Source organism: Thamnophis elegans, chromosome 3, assembly GCF_009769535.1.
Source record: "Thamnophis elegans isolate rThaEle1 chromosome 3, rThaEle1.pri, whole genome shotgun sequence".
Classification (NCBI taxonomy): Eukaryota; Metazoa; Chordata; class Lepidosauria; order Squamata; family Colubridae; genus Thamnophis; species Thamnophis elegans.
Genome location: NC_045543.1, coordinates 49,304,006 through 49,326,853, shown reverse-complemented (window position 1 = coordinate 49,326,853; position 22,848 = coordinate 49,304,006). Strand labels below are relative to the sequence as shown.

Sequence of the window (22,848 nt, the reverse complement as noted above, 5' to 3'; positions counted from 1 at the left end):
GATAATCATTTGTCTGAAGTGATGTAGGGTTTCCTACCTAAGCAGGGGGGGTGGACTAGAAGACCTCCAAGGTCCCTTCCAACTCTGTTATTCTATTCCTCCTATTTCCATGTATGCATTGTCTAGTGCGTGAATTAAAAATAATTTAAAATTTTACTGATTCTCCGCTTTTCCGCTGCCTGTATGTAGTTTTTGGATAGTTCAGTAGGTTTTAAGATAGAGCATAAAGAAGCTTACTCAAGGCTAGGAAACTGGAAATTGGAAACACCCCATATTTGGGGAAGGTGACAGGCAGCAAGTTAGGGCAACCCAGCTGAAATAAGCTTACCTTTCTTCTTTCTTTCTCAAAGTTAACATGGGCTTAACATACTATTTCCCTGCATTTATGCCATGCATTATTTAGTCTTTGCTTCATTTTGTTTTGTCCAATAATTTTGGCGTAACAGCTTCACGTAAAAACAAGGTTCAAAGAGCAAACACAGTAGCAGTAATGCATATGTCAGATATTTGTGTGTGCGTATGCTCAGGGTTTGCCACAAAGAAGAGGGAGTCAAACTATTTTCCAAGGCATCTGAGGGTAGAACAAAAAGCAATGGGTGGAAACTAATCAAGGAGAGAAGCAACTTAGAACTGAGGAGAAATTTCCTGACAGTTAGAACAATTAATCAGTGGAACAGCTTGCCTCCAGAAGTTGTGAATACCCCAACACTGGAAGTTTTTAAGAAGATGTTGGATAGCCATTTGTCTGAAACGGTATAAGGTTTCCTGCCTAGGCAGGGGGTTGGACTAGAAGACCTCCAAGGTCCCTTCCAACTCTGCTATTGTATTGTATTGCTATTCATTTATATTTCATATTTCTAAACCACCCATCTCACACAAAGAGGGACTCTTTAAGAGGCACTTTATGTTGCAATTCACAAATGTAACTAAAGGGTCAAGAACAGACAGCCATCTGAAAGATTTAATATGGATATAGGACTTATGAAACATATTTTTATCTATCTCAAGCAAAAGAAGAACAAGTTAAGAGTATATGATAAAGTGGAATTAAGAATGTTGGTTTAATATACAGATGGATCAATGGGAAAATATATGATTAAAATGGGTGAAATTTACATTGTGTTACAATCTCAAAAAGAATGTTTATAAAATTATTTATTTTTGGTACATAATGCCAGAGAAAACATCTATAATGTACAAAAGCACTTCAAATGTATGTTGGAAATGTGAACAATACAAAGGGGCATTTTATCATACTTGGTGGCCATGTAAAATAGCTAGTGGCCATGTAAAATAGCTAAATAATTTCACAGAATTGCATCACACTCATGTTGGAAGCATCAAGGTGCTTCAGGGTTGAAAGGATTAGCTGGTGATAGTACTGTTGCTCGGCTGGGAGATCATTTCATGTCCCCTGCAGGAGTTAGAGCAAAGGACCGGAACTCACTCCACCCATGGTACCACTTTGGTCTCGAACATGAGTTTGTTGCTTATCAACTCAGCGTCCTAACCACATGAGCCACCGTGCTCCCAAATATTTTTGGATAAAATACATACTTTGATACAGAAGATTTTAAAGATCATTATTCAACTGAAGCCAGAACTTTCTTTTAGGATTAATAGATAAATAGATAGTAAAACAAATATATTTAAAAAATGGAAGGTTATTTCAACATGTGATTACTATGAAGTGATTGCTACATACACTTTCCATAGATGGAAAGATACGACACTATCCACTATGAAGGAATGATTGATGAAGTTGACAGATTTTGCTGAAATAGATATACTCACATCTTTGATTAGCGAAAAGACATTATCTAAATTTAGAGGTGACTGGAAGCCTCTTACAGACTTTTTGTATTAAAAAAAGGAAGAAATGAACGTGATTTATGGCTCTGATTAGACAAGATAGACTATAGAAAGAATAATATGATGTAACTTTAGAGATAGGTTAAAAGATATTTGTACTTATAACTGCTACGAAGAACATTGGAAGCCATTTCTTTAGATCTTTTTTTCTTCCCCACCCAACATTTTTTCATGCACTTTTTGCTTTCTCCATAGTGAGGAGGGAGGAATATCCAGAATGGGTTCAACTTGTCCTCTCATGATTGGATGAGTCAGATAAGCAACGACCCCTGGCCACCAGGTATTCCCCATATTTGACTCATCCACTCACTGGAAAGGTTGCACCACTCTAGACCTCCAGTAATTTACAAAGGATTAAGGAAAATAAGCTTGGACCCGGCGAATCCTGCCTCCCTACATCGCGCACAGCCTCCTCCTGCAAGGACTGGACTGCCACAAGCCCCCCTGGGGCGGCACGCTGCCCTGGCCACTGAGTGAGACGGAGTCACTCAGTGATGACCTTTGCCGGGCAAGCAGGAGGACAGGGCACAAGCCTCTTGCAGGCAAGCCCTTGCCGCAGAGGCTTCTCAGGAGCAGGAGTGCTCCTCTGCTCCCCTCAGGGGTTGAGCCATGAACCGCGGGTTGTTAAAACGCTCTGGAGAGCCTGCGCTGGCAGCGATCACCAGTGAACAAGGTGAGAGCCGGAGAGGCTCAGAAAGAGCTGTGGGAGGCAGGGGGAGGCGAGAGAGAGAGCCTCCAGCGGCAGCGGCAGCTACATGGCAGCCTGCAAAGGCACAAGCCATTTCCATGTGCTCCAGCAAAGAGGAGCTTTTGAATTTGGAGCCGGGGGCCATCTTGAAACCACGTGGTCCAAGATGGCGCCCCCCAGCAGCTCAGAGGAGGCCGGCAGGAGCCCAGCTCTCAGCCCTGCAGCAACAACCACCACCAGAGGCTCTGAGGAGCCCTTAAAAAGGTTAGAGACCATCGCAGAGGCATTAGCCAAGGGCGGGGGAGGCAGGCAAAGGCCAAAAGGAGGCATATCTCCATCAAGGGGGGTTAAAGAGGCAGGCGGTGGATCAATTCCCCCCTCCCCCCAGCCTACTTCCAAGTAGGAAAGGCAGAGGCAGCTGCCACAAGGCCAGCAGCAGGAAGAGCCCCTCCCCACGCCCCTGGAAACTGAGGAAAGATCACTAGTTTTCTCTTCAGGCAGCAATGACTTTGTCATCTGGGTTCCAACAACCTTGCTTTCAGGATTTATGCAAACCCTATTCTGCCCCTTTCTGAGTCGCAGGAGAATTCCAGAGGCTTCTCCTTTAAGAACACTCCCCTTTAAATGGGAGAAAGAAGGGGGGGGCGAGAAGGTTCTCAGCAGGAGGCCACACTTAACTGCACAAGCCAGCAGCTCTTAGTAGCACAAGCTGTGTTTTTTGTTACTAATTCTTCAGGGCAGGGCTATGGTATTTGCCCCGCAGAGCCATTTGGGAAGAAGGGGGAGGAGAGGCTCCATGTGGCCCAAGATGGCAGCTGGGAAAACACAAGCAGAAATCAGCCCTCACTGCTAAAGGCTGCAGCTCTCAATGGAGGGACAGAAGAACCTCCAATCAGGTTAGAGATTACGCCTGAAGGCCTTCCAAGGGTTGGGGCGACTAGGCAAAGAGCAAAATACAATGCAATACAATACTATGCAATACAATAGCAGAGTGGGAAGGGACCTTGGAGGTCTTCTAGCCCAACCCCCTGCCTAGGCAGGAAATCCTATACCATTTCAGACAAATGGCTATCCAACAGTTTAAAGACTCCCAGTGTTGGGACATTCACAACGTCTGGAGGCAAGTTGTTCCACTGATTAATTGTTCTGTCAGGAAATTTCTCTTCAGTTCTAAGTTGGTTCTCTCCTTGATTAGTTTCCACCCATTGCTTCTTGTTCTGCACTCAAGTGCCTTGGAGGATAGTTAGGTTGCCTCTTCTCTGTGGCAACCCCTGAGATATTGGAACACTGCTATCACGTCTCCCCTAGTCCTTCCTTTCAGTAAACTAGACCTACCCAGTTCCTGCAACTGTTCTTCATAGGCTTTAGCCTCCAGTCCCCTGATCCCCTGTGTTGTTCTTCTCTGCACTCTTCCTAGAGTCTCCATCCTTTCTACATCATAGTGACCAAACTGAATGCAGAATTCCAAGTGTGGCTTTACCAAGGCCTTATAAAGTGGTATTAACACTTCACGTGAGCTTGATTCTATTCCTTTGTTTATGCAGCCTAAAACTGTTGGTCTTTCTGGCAGCTGCTGCACACTGCTGGCTCATATTTAAAGGGTTGTCCACTAGGACTCCAAGATCCCCTTCACAGTTACTACTGTGGAGCAAGTATTCTGTACCTGTGCATTTCGTTTTCGTTGCCTAAAGGTAGAACCTTATTTCATTGAATCTCATTTTCTTAGACAGTGCCCAATGTTCAAGTGTATCAAGATCCTTCTATATCTTTAGCCTGTATTCTGGAGTGTTGGCTATTCCTGCCAGCTTGGGGTCATCTGCAAATCTGATGAGTCCCCACACGGATCAGCATTTAACAAACGGAGAGCTGACAGTCATTCTGGCTCCTCCTTATGACCGCTTGAGATAACAGCAGTACTTAAAAAAACAGCACTATCATGACATATATAGTGTTAACCCAACTGTTAGCTTACATACCTAACACCCTCATCCAAATCACTGATGAAGATGTTGAAGAGTATTGGACCCAAAACAGAGCCTTGGGGTACTCCACTGCATACTTCCCTCCATGAAGAGGCAGTTCCATCGAGGAGTACAGGTGTGTGCGGTTGGTCAACCAGTTACAAAGCCATCTGGTGTTGACAATGTCCAACCCACATTCTTCTACTTTATCTAGTAGTATGTTATGGTCTACCTTATCAGGACTTGCTGAAGTCCAAGTTAACTATATCGATGGCATTCCTATGGTCCACTAGTGTTGTCACTGTATCTAAGAAGGCAATATGACTAGTCTGGCATGATCTGTTTTTGACAAACCCATGTTGGCTTTGGGCTCTTGATCTGTTTTCTCCCTTTCTGAAGAGGGGAACCATATCAGCAATCCTATGGTAGTTCTCCAGTACTCCAGGATCTCTGAAAGATATGGTTCAGTTGTTTGGAGATCTCGTCAGCCAGTTCCTTCAGATCCCTGGGGTGTAATCCATCCGGTCCTGGGAATTGGACCTTGGCTAGGGTAGACAGGTGCTCACTTACCATTTTCTTCCCTATCTCATCTTGGGTTTCTAATCTGATTTTTGGGGTGCTGTTCTTGATAGGTTGGACTGTTTTATCCCTTTGTTAAAGACAGATACAAAACATGAGTTAAATAGTTCTGCTTTACCCCTGCTGCTTGTCACCTTCTGGCCACTTTCTCCCAGCAAGGGACCAATCATTTCCTTAATCTTTCTTGTTTTTAACATGGGGGAAGATGCCCCCTTTTGTATTTTATTTTATTATGATGATGATGATTATTGTTGTTGTTGTTGTTGTTGTTGTTATTATTATTATTATTATTATTATTATTTTACCTTTGCGGCAGGCCTTTCTTTATTGTGAGCCTTAGCTTCCCTCACTTCATCTTTACACGCACTCTGGTGGCTGACCATTGAACTCCGTCTGTGTTTACATTCAGAATATCTCTGAGCTAATCCTAGTCATAGAATCATAGCACCCTTATGGCCGGGGAAAAAGGGTCAGACAGGCCAGTCCCCATGCCAGAACCCACCACAAACTCAGAATGGGATGTCCAACTATGAGAAATCGCAAAAGCACCTCAGATAGCCTATGATCTTAAACAGCATTCGCTGAGGGCAGAACATATAGCAGGGGTGGAGAACATCAGAGCCGACTGTCTCAGCCGGACCGAGGTGGACAACTTGGAACGGAAGCTGCAGCCAGCAATCTTCAAGGAGCTGGCGGAGTGCTTCGTACGGCCGGAGGTTGACTTATTCACCACGCCCCTCAACACTCAGCTCCCGAGGTTCTTCTCCAGGTACCAGACATGGGGGGCAGAAGGGGTGGACGCTCTGCGAAGCCCCTGGCCCAGGGGTCGTCGGTATGCCTTTCCGCCCTTACCCATGACCCCCAGGGTCATATGGAAAATCCTTCAGGAGGGGGCGGAAAGGGTTCTGTTGGCGCCTCACTGGCCCCGGAGGCCGTGGTTTGCAGATCTCCAGTCGCTTTCAGGGGAGAGGCCCTGGAGAATCCCCCAGGAGGGGATATCCCTTAACCAGGGGTCGCTGGAGCACCTAGACCCTCTATGGCTCCAGCTGACCGCTTAGCTCTTGAGTGGAGCATCCTGGGGAAAGACCTCTCCCCCCCCCAGGGTGATGCAGACTATCCAGACTGCCCGCACACCCTCCACAGAGCGTATCTATGGCTCCATGTGGCGGGCTTTTGCCTCATAGTGTAACTCCCTGGGGTACAATCCTATCCAGGCCTCAGTGCCACAGATTCTGGACTTCCTCCAGGCAGGCCTGGACAGAGGGTTAGCTCCAAACACGATTAGGAGACAGGTTTCAGCCATCTCGTCAGTTCTCCTGCGTGGCAGGAACCAGAGCTTGACTCACCATCCTGTGGTCAGGCAATTCCTCAAGGGGGCTTCCAACCCCAAACCATCCACGGTATTCAGGTACCCTTCCTGGGACTTACACAGGGTAGGGGACGCTCTAACAGGTGCTCCATTTGAGCCTTTACGAACAGTTTCCCTTAAGTTCCTGACTCTTAAGGTGGCCTTTCTGGTGGCCATCACCTCCGCCAGGCGGATATCCGAACTGCAAGCTCTGTCCACCAGGGAGGATCTCTGCGTCTTCCATCAAGACAGGGTGGGGTTACGACTGGATTCATCCTTCATCCCCAAGGGGGGGGGGCTGCTTCCATCGAGCCCAGGAACTGATTTGCCCAGCTTCTGTCCAGACTCTTCTCACCCGTTGGAGAAGAAGTGGCACACTCTGGGTGTAAGGAGGGCTCTGAGGATTTACCTCAGGAGAACCAGGCCAAACAGGAGATCCGAAGGTCTATTTGTCTCCTTCCAACCAGGGTCCCTGAGTAACAAGGTAACTTCCACCACAATAGGCAGGTGGTTGTGAACCTGCATTGCCACTGCATACTGCATACCAATTGCAGGGCTTACAGACACCAGTCATATCACAGCTCACTCCACACGGAGCGCAGCAACATCCCTGGCCGAAATCTGCAGGGCAGCCATGTGGGCTTTCCCCTCTCCCTTTGCTAGGAACTATAAACTGGATTCTTTTGCCTCGGCAGAAGCCTCTTTGGCCGCAGGGTATTGCAGGCGGTTCACAGGGCTGGGCCCATGCCTCATCTGGCATGAGTGGGGGACATGGGGCCTCAGGGGTCTCCCTCCCTAGGGACATGCAGGCTTTGGTACGTCCCATTCTGGATACTCCTCCCCCCTCACTATGGAGAAAGGGCGTTGGTACTTACCTGATACGCCTCTTCTCATAGTGGGGCGGAGGAGTATCCAGTCCCTCCCTGACTATGTTTGTACGACTAAGTGTTATGTTCATTGTTTATGAGGTTATATAAATATTGATGTTGAAGACGATAAAAGCTAAGAACTGAATTAAGAGTCTGGAGTGAATGGTGCAACGAGTCGGATAGAGCTCTTCGTCAAATATGGGGAATACCTGGTGGCCAGGGGGCGTTGCCCAAAGAGCTTATCTGACTCATCCAATCATGAGAGGACAAGGTCAACCCATTCTGGATACTCCTCCCCCCACTATGAGAAGAGGCGTATCAGGTAAGTACCAACGCCCTTTCTCTTTGCTTTTTCGTTTTTTCCCCTTACTTCATATTAGTTTCTATTAGATTTCCTCTTGCTTAAAAGTTTCAATAAATATACTAAAAACAGAGCAAGCCATTTGCTTGCAAGTTACCTGATCAACTGTTCCGCCATTTCTAAAGAGAGTGCATGCATTCAAGGCAATGCCTGAATTTATCCTACCACCTGCTCCCTCAAAGACCTGTGTTTGCTAAAGCAAGCTGCCAGTTTCAGATTAGCAACTTTTTTTTTTCAACAGCAAAGAAAAACTTGAACGGATGCAACAGAACAAGAGAACACAGCCTTACTCATTGTCCTTGCATTCATCATATTAGATATAGATTAGTTCATATTCTGTACATATTTCTGGGTACCATACTATATAATAAGTGAATAACTTAATGAGAGTAGGGCACTTTCTTTCTTTCAGCAGCATTCTCTGGGGCCCAGTTAAAATTCAGACAATTCAAATGTTAGCTATAACATTATTTCTGAAGGAATAATACCCACCAGGAGTATTTGCTTTGCATCTGAGAAATTACCATATTCCTTCTAACTATAACGTCAAACATACTCATTCTGAGAGTAAGTATGTTGACACAGAGGATGCGACACCAGAAAATTGTGAATGCTACATACCATTAAAAGGAAGTATTAACTACATGAAAGTGCCCTTCCCATTTTTATAAATCTGTGCCAAGTGATACAGAAAGTTATTTTATATTCAGAAACACTACATTCCATGCCACACAATAGCTTTAAGACTTTCAATCAGCCCATTCAAAAGGCCGTAGTAAGCTTCATAATTGTCATGTTTAAGACTATATTGTTAAAAAAAGAAACAAATTTTGTGTATCTAATCACACTTAGTGTCCGGGTTCCAAGTAACAAACTCAAAGCAATCACAACTCTGAGGCCTAGAGTTTCCTCAAAGCATAATTTTATTTGGAATGTGATATTGGCACAGCTGGTGAAAGCCATACTCTGAAGGACCCAGGGTTTTCCCTACCCAAATCAAAACCCAAAGTTCTTGCACCTTCCCCAGGTCACATGTCCATCACATGGTCCAATCAAGTTGCAATCCCAACTCTGGTTGACTTTTGTCCACACCCCTCCAACACCTGGTAGAGCATCCTTGGCTCCCATGGGAAAGAATGCTATTTTGGCTACACATCCCCCAGCTATCTCTCTCTCCCCGCCTTGCTGTGGCAGCCCTGAAGCTCCCAAAATGGCTTCAGGGTTGACACTTGACCAATCAAGTATCCTATCCATCCTATACCATCCCATCCTATTGAAATTGAATGACGTTTGGAAAAAATATACCTCATTACTTGCCATGTTAATACTGTAGAAAATGGGTGTCAAACTGGCTGCCCACGGACCAGATGCATTATGTCCAAGCCACACCCATCCCAGCTCCGCAAATGGGGAAAAAATTGCAAAACATCATGTGATGACCCGAGTTCGACACCCATGTTGTAGAAGCAAAAAACTAGTAAATGACTAGTTTAAGCTCCTTAAAAATATGATCCTGAATTGTGATTCTTTGTGTAGTAAACAATGCGGAGTTTTTTTTAAGCACAGCATGCAAATGGATAACCCTATCACATTTATTTGCAGCAGAGAACTTGGAACTCTCTAGTGTTCATATGATTGACTGTGATGGTATGCTGTACAGGTAGTCCTCAACTTACAACAGTTCACTTAGTAACCATTCAAAGTTACAATAGGACTAAAAAAGTGACTTATGACCATTTTTCAAAATTATGCAGCATCCTCATGGTCACGTAATTTACATTCAGGTGCTGACAATTGTCTCGCATTTATGATGGTTGCAATGCCCTGAGGTCATGTAATCACCTTTTGCAAACTTCTGACAAGCAAGGTCAATGGGGAAACTAGATTCATTTAACAACCGTGTTACTAATTTAATAATTGCAGTGATTCACTTATCAAATGTGGCAAGAAAAGTTGTAGAATGGGGCAAAACTCACTTAGCAAATTTCTCACTTAGCAACAGAACTTTTGGCTCAATTGTGGCTCTACGTTGAGGACTAGCTGTATTGCAGTAAATAGGTGGTTTATTTTACCTAAACATCTACAGTTCTATAAGCAACTATATAATAAGCAACAATTCCATGTGGCCTACAAATAAGTTTTAGGACTCACAATACAGAAAAGTTTAGCCGCATTAAAGAGTTATTGGCCTTGAACTTGTGATAAGGTCATACATACATACTCTAAACTTACCATAACAAATTTACACCTTTAGAATTATCAAAGGCCTCATTTTTTTAAATCCATCATAAATGCAGATGAGAACAGGATGGAGAGAAAGATTATAGTTTCCCATAAAATTTATACTAGCATCTAAAATTTTAGAGACTGTTCGTAAACTAATTAAAGACTCTGGAAAAAAATTATAAGGGATATCACAGGAATCAAAAGTGCTTCTCATGGTAGTTTCTGCATACAGGGAACAAAATCAATGCAGAAAATCAGCAGTCATATCATTGCAATAGAAGGCAACAAGACCTAGGGAACAAGCAAATATAAGATTGAAGGATTCCTATCCTCTGCTGAGGATTGATATGTGTCTCCTTCAGAATATTTTTTTAAAAGATGAAATCCAAATCACAAAACAAGTATGATCTTCCCACATCCCGCCCCAATCTGACTCATCTCTTTTCTCAACCTTTTCTTCCAATCAAGTGACTTGTATTTTTTTACGCAGCCTTTCCTGGCCTAGTGCTACTCAGATGTGCCAGACTGCAAGTATGGCTAATGATAGCATGCTGTTAATACAATGTCTATTTGTAGCCTAATAGAACTATAGGAAAGCTGCTCTCTTAAGATACTGTGAACAGGTAATATACACCGTTTGCTCCCCAGTAACTAAATGAAGTTTTATTTTGCAGCAATAAGGTATTTACAATTGGATTGCTTCTAGAAACACTGCATTCTTCATGATAATTAAAAAGGCATTCAAATTTCAATATTTTGCAGTAGGCCAAGAAGCTTAAGCTCCAGAACATGGAGATACTTGGAATCTTAAGTAAGGCAGCTACAGTAGCATTTCTTATTCTTGTTCAGATTCTTTATCTAACAGAACAAAGCAAATTCCGAGACATAGGTATATTTCTGCTATTTCAAGGTAATACTTTTCAAAAGTCAACTCTCTAGAAAGCCATGATAAGGGCAAATGCACAGAAAGATTGCTTGGGACTATCGCAGTGAGAAAGAATGGCAGTTATATATTGCAAGACGCTTAGAAAGAACAATGTGTGCCCCAAAATATAAAACATTTCTCATTAAGACAGAAAAGACACAGAATATAGATCACCCCAGTTCTATGGGCTCATGTAGTGTTCTTTGGTTGTAATTCTTTTCCTCAATGATTGCACACCTCCCATGCAGTGGAATTTGGGTTAACCAATTTAATAAAACATGATGTTTGGCAGCAGCAAATGCTGTGTTATAAGCAGCATTGTTAATATAGGAAACTCACTGCAACAGCATGTGATGAGGACCGCCCCAACCACAGTGGCCATGCTCAAGGATTCATCTGGAATCAGATGGGGATTATGGGCAGTCCTCGACTTATGACCGCAATTGAGCCCAGGATGTATGTTCCTAAGTGAGAAATTTGTTAATGAGTTATGCCCCATTTTACGACTTTTCTTGCCACGTTTGTTAAGTAAATCACTGCAGTTGTTAAATTAGTGACACGATTGTTAAGGGAATTGGGCTTCCCCATCAACTTTGCTTGTCGGAAGGTCGCAACAAAATGATCCCTTTATCCCTGCAATTGCAATTGTCATAAATATGAACCAGTTGTCAAGCATCCAAACGTAAACCACGTGACCATCGGGATGTTGCAACTGTCATAATTGTGAAAAATAGTCATGTCATTTCTTTCAGTGGCGTTGTGACTTTGAAAGGCCACTAAAGGAAGTGTTGTAAGATAAGGACTACCTGTATTCAATTAGCATTGTCTAATGTCTAAACAGCGAGCAGGATAACCCACAAAGGGCGTTTAAGGCTAGGAAGGCATCAGCTCATGCCTGGTAGAGGTGTTTAAATGTAGTGGTGAATATGTACCATTAGGGAGAAGGATGGGCTGGCTGGAGTAGCTATTGATCAGATGGTTGCTTCACTGAAGGCTGGCATTACTGGGTTGAGGAGGAATAAGGCTACTGCTCATTGGCAAGTTGGCTAGAAGTTACTTTAGAAAAAAGTTCAGGAATTCTATGAAGGAGGATGAAAGTGAGATGCAAACAACTAAATGGCAGAGGAAAGCAAGATAAAAAGACTCTGGCCTGGTTGTTAAGACAGAACAGCAACCAGCAAAATGGTGCCAGTGTCAAATGCCTCTATTCTGGACTTTGAACCCAGACTGCTAGCACTCTTAGCTTCAGTGCTGGCTGCTGGTGAATAACAAACCACTAAGTAATAAGACCGCATTATTTTTCGTGACCTCATTGGGAATGAACCAGTGAACCTTGCATGCATGATTGAGAGAACTGGTTGAACAGGAGTTGAGATGTTGCTCTGTCCAATTTGGGTTTCAGTTGCTTCAGCGGCTGTGACTTCAAAGCTGGAGGTGGGGCATAATGTTCCTGAAGGGCTTTGGCTATAAGCCTGGGCTGTGTTCCAAAGATGATTGGCTGTGAATGTCAGCGTTTGATGATAAAGCTGGTATATCACCCATCCTGCCAACTAACAGTAGCCCTTCCTGAATTCCTAGACCTTGTCACAGGCCTAGTGGTAATTTTTTCCTGGGGGAACGGTACTGGGATTCTGAGAAAGGCTCAGGAATCCACACCCTCCGTAGGCCTAGCCTATGCAATGAACAAATCCACACTATTCTTTGTTATGGTTAGCTCACTGTCATGCAAATGACTGGCACCTGTGATCTCTAGAAAAGGGAGGAAGGGGAAGGGGACTCAGCAGGCTAGTTGTCCCAGCCACCTTATGGATCTAACTGTTTTCAATAGGATCTAGGGATTTTCGAGTTACATTGCAAGCGTTCTATCATGCATCTCAGAGACTTCTGGAATTCACAAACAAGAGTGTTGAATGCAATTGCTTGGGAGTTGTCTCTCCTTGCTTGTTGATTCCACAAGATGAAAAGCCTGAAGGGATGCCTGTAGCACCAATAGAGGAAGACAAGGAGTTTCACTAAACAGGGGCATGAACTCATCTTCAGGTAGAATATTATCTACCTTTCCTACTGGAGAGCACTGGACAGGACAACTTTTATAAAACCCACTGTGACCTACTTGTTGGACTTTTGCAGATAAAATTACTTAGATTTCAAAGCCATATGGACAAACGCAAATGACGAGGCTGGAATAACAATTTGCAAAGTAATCTAGGGATTGCCCCAGTACTAGTATCAACCTCTTTGAAGGATGCAGTGATACGCCTGCTCTTGAATAAACTCTCTCTCAATCTGGCAATTTTAGATAACGCATCTAGTCTCTAATCTTCTCTTTTTAGAAAAAATGAGAGCTCCAGAGGCAGGATATCCCAGATCCGTGATGGCAAACCTATCGCACGCGTGCCACAGGTGGCATGCAGAGCCATTTGTTAGGGTACGTGAGGCGTTGGTCTGTCAGCTCCAGCGCAAATGTGCAGGCTGGCCAGCTGACTTCAGCCTTCTTTTGAGGGTGTTTTTTGCCCTCTGGAGGCTTCCCTGAAGCCTCCGAAGCATGTAAAACCAGCCCTACAGGCAAACCGGAAATTCAGGAAGGGACTTCCAGTTTGCTTGTAGGGCCGTTTTTCGGCCTCCGGAGCCTTCAGCAGCCTTCAAAAGGCTTCCCTGGAGGCTCCGGAAGGCAAAAAATGGCCCTACAAGCAAACAAGAAGTGACTTCTGGTTTGGCTGTAGGTCTGTTTTTCACCCTCCGGAGTCTTCAGGGAAGCCTCCTGAAGGCTCTAGAGGGAGAAAAATGGCCCTAAGAGCAAACTGGAAGTCTGTTCTCAAACTTCTGGTTTGTCCGTAGGGCTGGTTTTTCGCGCTCCGGAGTCTTCAGGAAAGTTCCTGAAGCCTCTGGAGGGCTTCCGAGGGGGAGGCCTGTTTTCGCCCCCCCCCCAGGCTCTGGAGCCTGAGGAAAGCGAAAAAAGTGTGCCCAAAGCAGGGGGGAGTGCGGGTCATGTGTGCATGCATACAGAGAGGGGAAGCACACGCATGTGTGGCACGTCTGCATATGAAACCCCACCCCCTGTGCTGCCCCTGCTTTTGGCACGCAAGCCAAAAAAGGTTCGCCATCACTGTCCTAGATAAATTGAGTTATCTTGTATAAAGTGATTTATCTGGATCTTTTTCAGTCAGACTTTAGATTTGGTTATGGGATGGAAACAGCATTGGTCTCTTCATCAAGTCCTGGATGAAGGTGCCATGGCCTTCCTGCGGTAGCATTTAGTACCATCAATTGTGGTGCTCTTCTGAACTTCCCATGAGAGTTGGAAGTAGATGGTTCTGCTTCTTTCTGAGGTGGCAGCTCCAATCTAGGGTTGTCAAACTCCCAGCCTACGGGCCAGATGTGTCATGTGCTGGCCACGCCCGCTCCGTTTAGCAAAGGGGGGAGTCCTGATACATCACATGACACCACCATGATGATGTGAGTTTGACATCCCTGCTCTAATCAATCATATGGGAGCAGGAATGGTCAAGATGTCAGTCACTTTCTGTGGGGTACTACACAATGCTCAGTTATCACTCTACTGTTATTGAATACCTTTATGAAATGCACAGGGAATTGTTCCACGTGGATTAGGGATAAGGTACATATCTTCGGACAACACTGGCTCCCTTGGCCAAGAAACAAGAGATGAGCACCATGCTCTAGACTCAGACGTGGGCAGACTTAAAGGGGAAACTTTTCTGTTTTACCTTTTGACAATTAACATGCATATGATACTCCATGTGTATAATACCCCAGACTAGGCTAGAGATTCATGGAAGTTCCTCCCCTAATTATTGAAGGATGCAAGACATTGGGTGACATAAACAACCTAAAGCTGAACCCCAGCCAGAGAAAGATTCTATTTGTTTGGAAAGCATTTAGCACTATGTTTTCTCCTTTGTTAGGTCAAAAACAACAATATGCTAGTTTAAAAGTAAAAAAAAAATGTTGGTGGGGGAGTGTTGAAAATATCAATTCAGTTGCATTTTGGCTATTCTTTCTAGAAGATGGATACGGTATATATTTATTACAGATTTCAATCACAGATAGAATCTGAAGGCTTTTCCAACTCTTTTGAAAAAAGACATCTATACCCTAGAGATGTGTACTTCTCATGAAGTTGTGAATTCTTTAAGTGACAGCCAATTACTTGACAATGTATATCTTTGAACTTCTTGACAACAACCCAGAATAGTCTCTGCTTACAGTCAGAGTCCAAATGCCAGACTCAGTTATATAAGACAGTTCCATGTTTACATGCTGTGTTATTATTTTATCTCTTCTTCCATGTAGTTCTTGAAGCACTCCAAGTCATCATCATAAAACTAAAATACCTTATCATTAGGTATTAATTGGTACTCTTGACACATTTTAACAATTAGTGTCACATCCTCTGTAGGTTGAGCCTCTGTACATTAACATAGAAATCATCCTTAAAACCTTAGGAGGTAGGTGTGTGTGTGTGTGTGTGTGGGTGGGTGGGTGTAAAACACATAAACATCAATGAATTTGCTACCTTTCTCTCTTAAAATTGTGAAAATTTCTAGTTATCAATTACTGGTAAAAAGAGGTAATACTGTAGGTTTCCTATCTCCATCCCTTGCAATTTAGCACTTTGGAAGAATTTTATAAATCGTAAGGGTGGCATTTCTATCTATCTTAATTTATACTAGACTCTCAATTATAGTTTTCCAATGTATAAATTATGGTTTCTTTTTAAATAACGTTCAGAAAAGTAGTAAGTCAAAGAATATCATTATGCCTACTACAGCTGTAATGCAAACCACAATATTTCTCTATCACTCATCTAAGTTATACATCTATTGGCCTTAACAGGGTTATCCATTACTTGCAAGAATTAGGGTTAGAGGCTGATTTGCAAATCATATCTACAACTAATTCACTTTTTTGTCGTGATGACATTAACCTTAGGGAAAACAGAGGAAATTTCATATGATGAGAAGTTGCTGGAAAGAAAATGCAAAAACCCCATAGTTGCTATTAATAAAAGTGTAAGAGCTAGTGTATCTGCATTCATTGTGTTCATAACACAGTTAAGCTATAACTATGGTTAACAAAATGTAACACATAATTTCACACAAAATAAACTCATTATAGTTTTACATAATGGGCTGGTTCATATTTTGCAGTGCTATAAAAAGTAACTTTTGACTAATAATAGTTTTCTTAGTATATTATATACCTCAAATTTCCAAGTCAAGCAAAACCCAATGATCATCAGTATCCAAAAGTTGTAGGGAAAAAAATGTTACACTTCTGGTGTACCTCTATGTATTTTAAAACATATAAAATTAAATGTACAGTCCTCTAAACCAGTGGTTCCCAAACTTGGCAACTTTAAGACTTGTGAACTTCAACTTCCAGAATTCTCCAGCCAGCTCTGCTCTGCTGGCTGGAGAATTCTGGGAGTTGAAGTCCACAAGTCTTAAAGTTGCCAAGTTTGGGAACCACTGCTCTAAACTAAAGTCCAATTCACAATACTAAAACTCAAATTGAGGAGTAAAACTTTCATGTTACAAAAGTCAAAGGTAAAACATATTTGTATAATGTGTGGCTTATGTTTCTGTACAGACAAAAAAGCATTTTTCAAGTGGTTTGATAATACCACTAAGCTAATAGTCTCTACAACAAGACTATAGCAGGTTACATTATTCAACCACATCTTATTATATTTTCTGCTTCAAATTTATCATTTGCATTTAATTTTTACACAAAACCCATAAACCATTGCTAATCAATCAATCAATCCACATGTTGAACTGTAACCAACAAGGTAAATGAATATTACAGTGCCATATAGTAGCTCCTATAGGAACAATCTTTATCTTATTCATACATCATGTTAATGTGGTTTAATTTTGTTTTAGTATGTTGTGCATCCATATGCATTGTGATTTGTAAACAATGGGCAAAGGCCTTAGTGTACACCCCAGCCAATTGTTTTTTATTCATTAAACATTAAACTTGTTGAAAGACCTGAAAGACAGGATTAGGGACAGATCATCATGGAGAAAATCAATCAATCAATCAATCATGAAGCATGATTAAGCATCACTATTCAATATTATATATAAACTACTTCAAATAAAAAGCTTCCTTATTTTTTTAAACCCATCAAAGAAGGATTAATCTTTCCTCTGTCCTGGAATATTTGAAGCATTAAATTCCTACATAGGACTTCTGACGAAGCAATGGTGACTGAAGATGGCTCTGCTGAGAGCAGAACTAATCACGGTGGCAAGGACAAGGAGCTGGCAAGTAGATCAGCTCCTTGGAATTCCATCCTGGAAAAAGGAGAGGATCTGGGATTCTCCACATGCACTCCATACAGGAGTCCCCGCAAGGAGACTGTAAGATAGTAGTCTCTCTCTGGTTAGTTTTAGAGCTCTGGAAACTGATCAAAAGCCATTTTTTGCTGAAGCCGCAGTTTGGTACCTTCACAAAAATAACTGGGTTTGCATCAGTGGTGGGTTTCAAAATTTTTGGAACCTCTTCTATAGGTGTGGCCTGCTTTCCAGGTCCACTGGTGGAACTTCTTCTAACCGGTTCGGTAGATTTGATGAACTGGTTCTACCGAATAGGTGCGAACTGGTAGGAACCCACCTCTGGTTTACATATGCTTTTTCTTGATCACTTCTGGAAAGTGCTTAACAGATTTTTGGATAGCAAGAATTGTCAAAAAGATGAAGTTTCATTACATCAGGTGAATGAATCCTTAACAAAATAATTTTAATGAAAGTTTAAGGACTTTAAAAAATTCTGATTATAGAGTAAAAAGCAAAAGGGTGATTAGAACACAGGTCATGTAATGTTATAAATGGACTAAGAGGTGGGATGGATTTGAAATTAGATTTTGAATTAATTACAAACTTCCTTTTAAAAAATTCTATTAAAATATGTAAAGATTTAAAAACTACGGTATTTTTCAGACTGTAAAATGCACTCCCCCTCTCCACAAAAAAGTGGGTGGAAATGTCTGTGCATCTTAATAGAGCAAATGTTGCCGAAGCCCCGCCCACCCACCAGCCCCCACCCTTCAGCCTCTGCCTCTCAGCAATTTTTCTCCTTGCAGGAAACAGCAAAAAGCATGGTCAGCTTCAGCACAGCCTGATTTAGCACGAGCAGCTGATTGGCGGTTGGATTAGCTTCCCAGAATACCACCAATCAGCTGTTCCAGGTTGCACGGATCCGCCGCCCATCAGCACCAGCGCCGCCCATCTCTGTTGCCACCTTTGTACGCCCCGTTTTCAGCCTCCATGCACCCTGTGTTTGGCCTCTGTGTGCCCTATTTTCGGCCTCCGCACATCCTGTTTTTGGCCTGTTCCAGATGGCGGGTATCGCCTATACCAGTCGCTTGGAACAGGCCAAAAATGGGATGCACAGAGACCAAAAATGGGGCACGCAGAAGCCATAAATGGGGCGTGCAGAGGCGGCGATAGGTCGCAGCGGCAATGGCACTGATGGGCAGTGGCGATCCCCACAGCCTGGAACAGCTGATCGGTGGTATTCCAGAAGGCCGATCCAACTGCCAATCAGCTGCTTGTGCTAAATCTAGCTGTGCTGAAGCTGACCAGGCTGTTTACTGTTTGCTGCAAGGAGGCAAATTGCTGGGAGGCAGAGGCAGATTTTTTTTTCTTGCTTTCTTCCCCAAAAGCTAGGTGTGTCTTATAGTCCGGAGGGTCTTATAGTCTGAAAAATACAGTAAGTGTAAGAAATATTCCCATGGGAAAATATTCTGGACTAGAGAAAAGCATAGGATTAGAAGGAACAAAAAAGAATGAAAGATTATAATTAAAAGAGAAGAGAACCACTAGTATAGAACGGAGCAAAATATTTACATTTGGGGAAAATTTAAGGGTATTTGGGGGCAATGAAATCAGAGGTTACTCTTAAGATTGCATGCCACTATAAAAAAGGTCTAAAAGATGTGATAGAAGAGGATAAATGAGTGGTGGATGTGGATTTAAAAATGACAAACTACAAGAATGATATGGAAAAATATGTTACACTGGATATACAAATGAAACCAGTTGATGTCTTCATAACAAAAATGGACACACAAATAATAAAACAGAAGAATTACTTGGACAACATTCTTATCTTGGTCTTTCAAAGCAGGTATGTTAATTTATGAAGGTATTCCTGGGAAAAAGGCAAAGAAAAAAGTGAAAAGAAATACACTTTTGATATACTATTTAAAAGGATTAAAGAACATTTTTAAAAACAAAGGGAAGGAATATAAAGCTGACTTAGCTTTAAATTAAAGCAAGGTTAAAATAAATATGATGTTTCTGGTAGTTTTTAATGGATTTCTAGACTAGGACTCAATGATAAGATTTTAAAGATTGCTTTATATAGAAGATAAGATATGGAAAGAAGAAAAAATGTTATATTTTGAAATAAGGAAAGGAACACAAAGTTGATTTTTAAGGTTAAAATGCAAACACACACATACACACACATTATTTTTTGCAGCTCTTAATGAATTTTTGCTGATTAGCACTAATGAGGCTTTAAACATTTGTCTTTAGATAAGAGATGAGGTATGAGATGAAAAGATCTTCTGTTGTAATATCAGAATAGGTGATAAGTTATTGAAATTGTACTTCTCTTGATGAAGAGGGAAATCGGTTCCTTATATACTTTTCTTTTTTCTTCCTTTTTATTTTTTCCTCTGCACTTTTTTTTTTATTTTTCCTTCTTAATTTGTAGGAAACTAGTTAGTTTGTATATTTTTCCTTAGTTTATTAATCTTTGTATCTGTAAAATTCAGTAACAATTATTTAAAATGAAACTCCTACATGGGAGAGCATTTAAAAGTAAATTACAATAGTATCCCGATGAACACTTTACCAATAACTCTTAAAAAGAAAATAAATCAAAATACTTTTTCTATGAAGGAATAAAAAATTGAGCCTATTAATAGAGACTTCTTTGTAGTGCTTTGAGCATTACACAAATATATGTAACCAGATCTGTTATATGTTAACATTCATCTCATTTTAAAATATTATCATTCAAGACATGAAAATGTCCTGGCTAAGAGTAGATCATATGTGGTTTAATTAACCATAATTGATTGAATTCAGATAAATATCTGAAACTGCCTAATATACAAAGCCACAAACCATGTTTAACAAATCAGAGTAACCTGATACACACAATATGCTAAGGAAGAAACAAATAAATCACCTTATGGGTTAGTTGATGCTGGACAAAGCACAACAGAACAAAGCTATCGGCCAACATTTTGCCATATTTCAGATAAAATCTAGAAGGGTGCATTCAGCTCTAAGAGTTGGATCCTAAAATAATTTGCTCTGTCTTATTTTTGGAATGGGAAAATCATGCAAGTGCAACAGCACCCCAGTTTACTAAGCTTCATCTCCACAACCTCTCCAGTGACTATGCATTTTCTAGTGCCCTAAAAATGTATACAATGACAATTAAAAAGGAAACATTTTAGTTTTAACAGCAGGGTGGTTAAACAAATTATTCTGGAGAAAAGCTTGAAAGTTCAAGACCTCACCAAAATAAATATCTAGTGTAAGAACAGAAAATGTACACCATTCAACTTTATTCTCTTTCACTTTAACCCTGGGCAGGAACTGTATATTTTATCCACATGGGACTTTCAGAATCTACCTTTATTAATTAAGCCCTGCAGTATAGCATAAATATTGTATGTATATTCAATATATTTGAATATTTCTGGCTGATATCCCCCAAACTATATTAAAGTGTCCATCTGAAACTTGCTTAGCAGGTTGAATGGGGTAATTTTTCTGGAGTGGAACAGCATGTCCAATGAGGGATGGAAGGAAGAAATCAGAACTCTTGGTTTGGACATATGAGTCACCAAGGTACCTTCTGTTTTAATATCTTTAATAGTTAACTTCATCAAACTCCATTAACTTTCTGCTTAAGGATTTTCGTCACATGAAACAATATACTTTCACAGGAAAAGCTTCACAAATCTAGTAAATCTAGCCTCAAATGAACAGTAACACTAACAGCACAGGTTACGCCTTGGAATCTTATCCTATAGACCAGTGGTTCCCAAAGGGGGCGGTGAGATGACTTCGGTGGGCGCTAAGAGGCAAGGGGGCAGCAGGGGGGTGCTAAGAGGCAAGGGACTAGATCACTAGATGAACTATGTCATAAAATCTTTACCAGGCAGATTCATAGTTATTCCCAACAAATCTAGAAACAACAAAGGTGTATAGTACAGTACTTTGCGATGACATGATTTCAACTGGGGACAAAATACAAGTACAAATGTGACATTCACTGCCATCAAAGTTTGGGAAAATACATAACTGCTCATTTGTCAGTATTACCCATGCAACACACATACCTATGGTTAGGAACCGCAACATGCAGTTACACAATACCATGCCCAGTTCACCAGGAATATATGTTTGAAATGGTTCTGAATATCCCGTTAAATAGCCATATAGATGTAAATATATATAGATGAAACTCTTGCATGCTGAAACTCTAGCATCTTGTAAATCCTCCATCTGCTATAACCCCCACTTCCGGATTGATTATTGTGCTAATTTCACAGGAAGAAATATCTTCCCAGAAACATTACTGTGAATATGTCCAGGCAGCATTGTGAGATATAGCAAAATTGCCTTTGCTAAATTTTAGACCTTGAACTGATCTTAAAAGGATCCAATGCAACGGATAACTGTTCAGACAGCTATGGAAAAAGCAGTAACATCTTACTGACAATGAAATGTGAAAAATCCCAAAATGGAAAAAAAGGTCACTCATATCTGCCAAATCACAATACCTTAAGACCACATCATTATCTGATAACAGCTATTATTTTATTTACTCCTGCTCCTTCCCCTTTAATCACAGCTTGTTAAGGAATATTTCTTAACACATTGGTATCTCTGCCAGGAAGGCTCCCTCCCATAAATGTCACACTTGCTGCTGCTGGCCTTGTTACACCCTTAAAGACCCTTCTTCCGCCTTCCTTTTCTTCCTAATGTCTCTTGGCAAATGTAAGAATTCACAAACATACACACACACACACAGAGACACCAAGGTCAATTTTCTTTCCCGCTCCTATACAACGCCAGAGGGGTTAATTTGGTATATAAACCCCATTCTTTAAAAAATAATAAAAATGTTAAACGGGGTTTAAAAAAATACTGACATTCTTATTTTGGGGACTAATAGCATCCTGGTTCCTAAGGATGGATGCTTTATGTGGTCTGTTTCCTGAAACTGAAATGGAAAAGGCAGGAGGAGGAAAAAGGGAAGGGAAAGGGAGGAAAAAAAGAGAGAAAGAGGTTGGAGAGGGAAGGAGGAAGGCGAGAGCCGCCTGACCACACCGGTTCCCGCCCTTCCCCGCGATCTGGGGGGGGGGCACCCCAGCCGGAGCTCCCTTCGCCCGCTTCTGCCCCACGTACCTTCGGCGATGACCTTCTTGATCCGCAGCTTCATGTCGCCCATCTCCACCACCTGCCCCACGAAATCGTTTTGATCCCGGCTGGCGGCTCCTAAAGAGCCGGGCCCGGCCAAGAACTCCAACGCCGACTGCAACAGCGACATGGCGGCTCAAGCAGGGACTCGGCGGCAAGTCCAGCGCCGGGCGGGGAGTGGGAGAGCGCTGGCCGAAGCTGGCCGGTTTCGCCTGCCGCCGCCAATTACACCCTCGCTCAGCCCGCCGTACTCGCCCTCTCCTCCAGTCCGCACCGAACCCACTTCCGCCAACGTTGTTCGTCAGAGCAGGAAGCTGGAGCCCCGCCCATATTTCTTGTCGCCCCGCCCCCCGCCAGCCCTTCGCAAAGAGGTAAGTAAAGACGACTATCGCTGTACTAACGGCACGACGGGCACCTCCTCGAAAGTTGCCTTGGAACTCGCTTCGCTTTTAGTCGAAGGGCCACCTCGGTTTTGAACTTTGGTCCTTCCTGACGGTGAAAAGATTGTAAGGGGAGCAGGAAATCGCCCCGCTTTG

General features: G+C 42.2%; 1 protein-coding gene across 2 annotated transcripts in view; it reads right to left on the bottom strand.

The window, feature by feature from the left end:
• GAK (cyclin G associated kinase) overlaps window positions 1-22,610 on the bottom strand; it is a 98,743-nt gene extending 76,133 nt beyond the window's left edge. For both annotated transcript variants that reach the window (XM_032213190.1, XM_032213191.1), the window contains exon 1: window positions 22,301-22,610. In XM_032213190.1, coding sequence (XP_032069081.1) covers window positions 22,301-22,442 — 142 coding nt within the window. In that variant the 5' untranslated portion in view covers window positions 22,443-22,610. The remainder of the gene's footprint in view (window positions 1-22,300) is intronic.
• Between the last annotated feature and the right edge of the window lie 238 nt (window positions 22,611-22,848).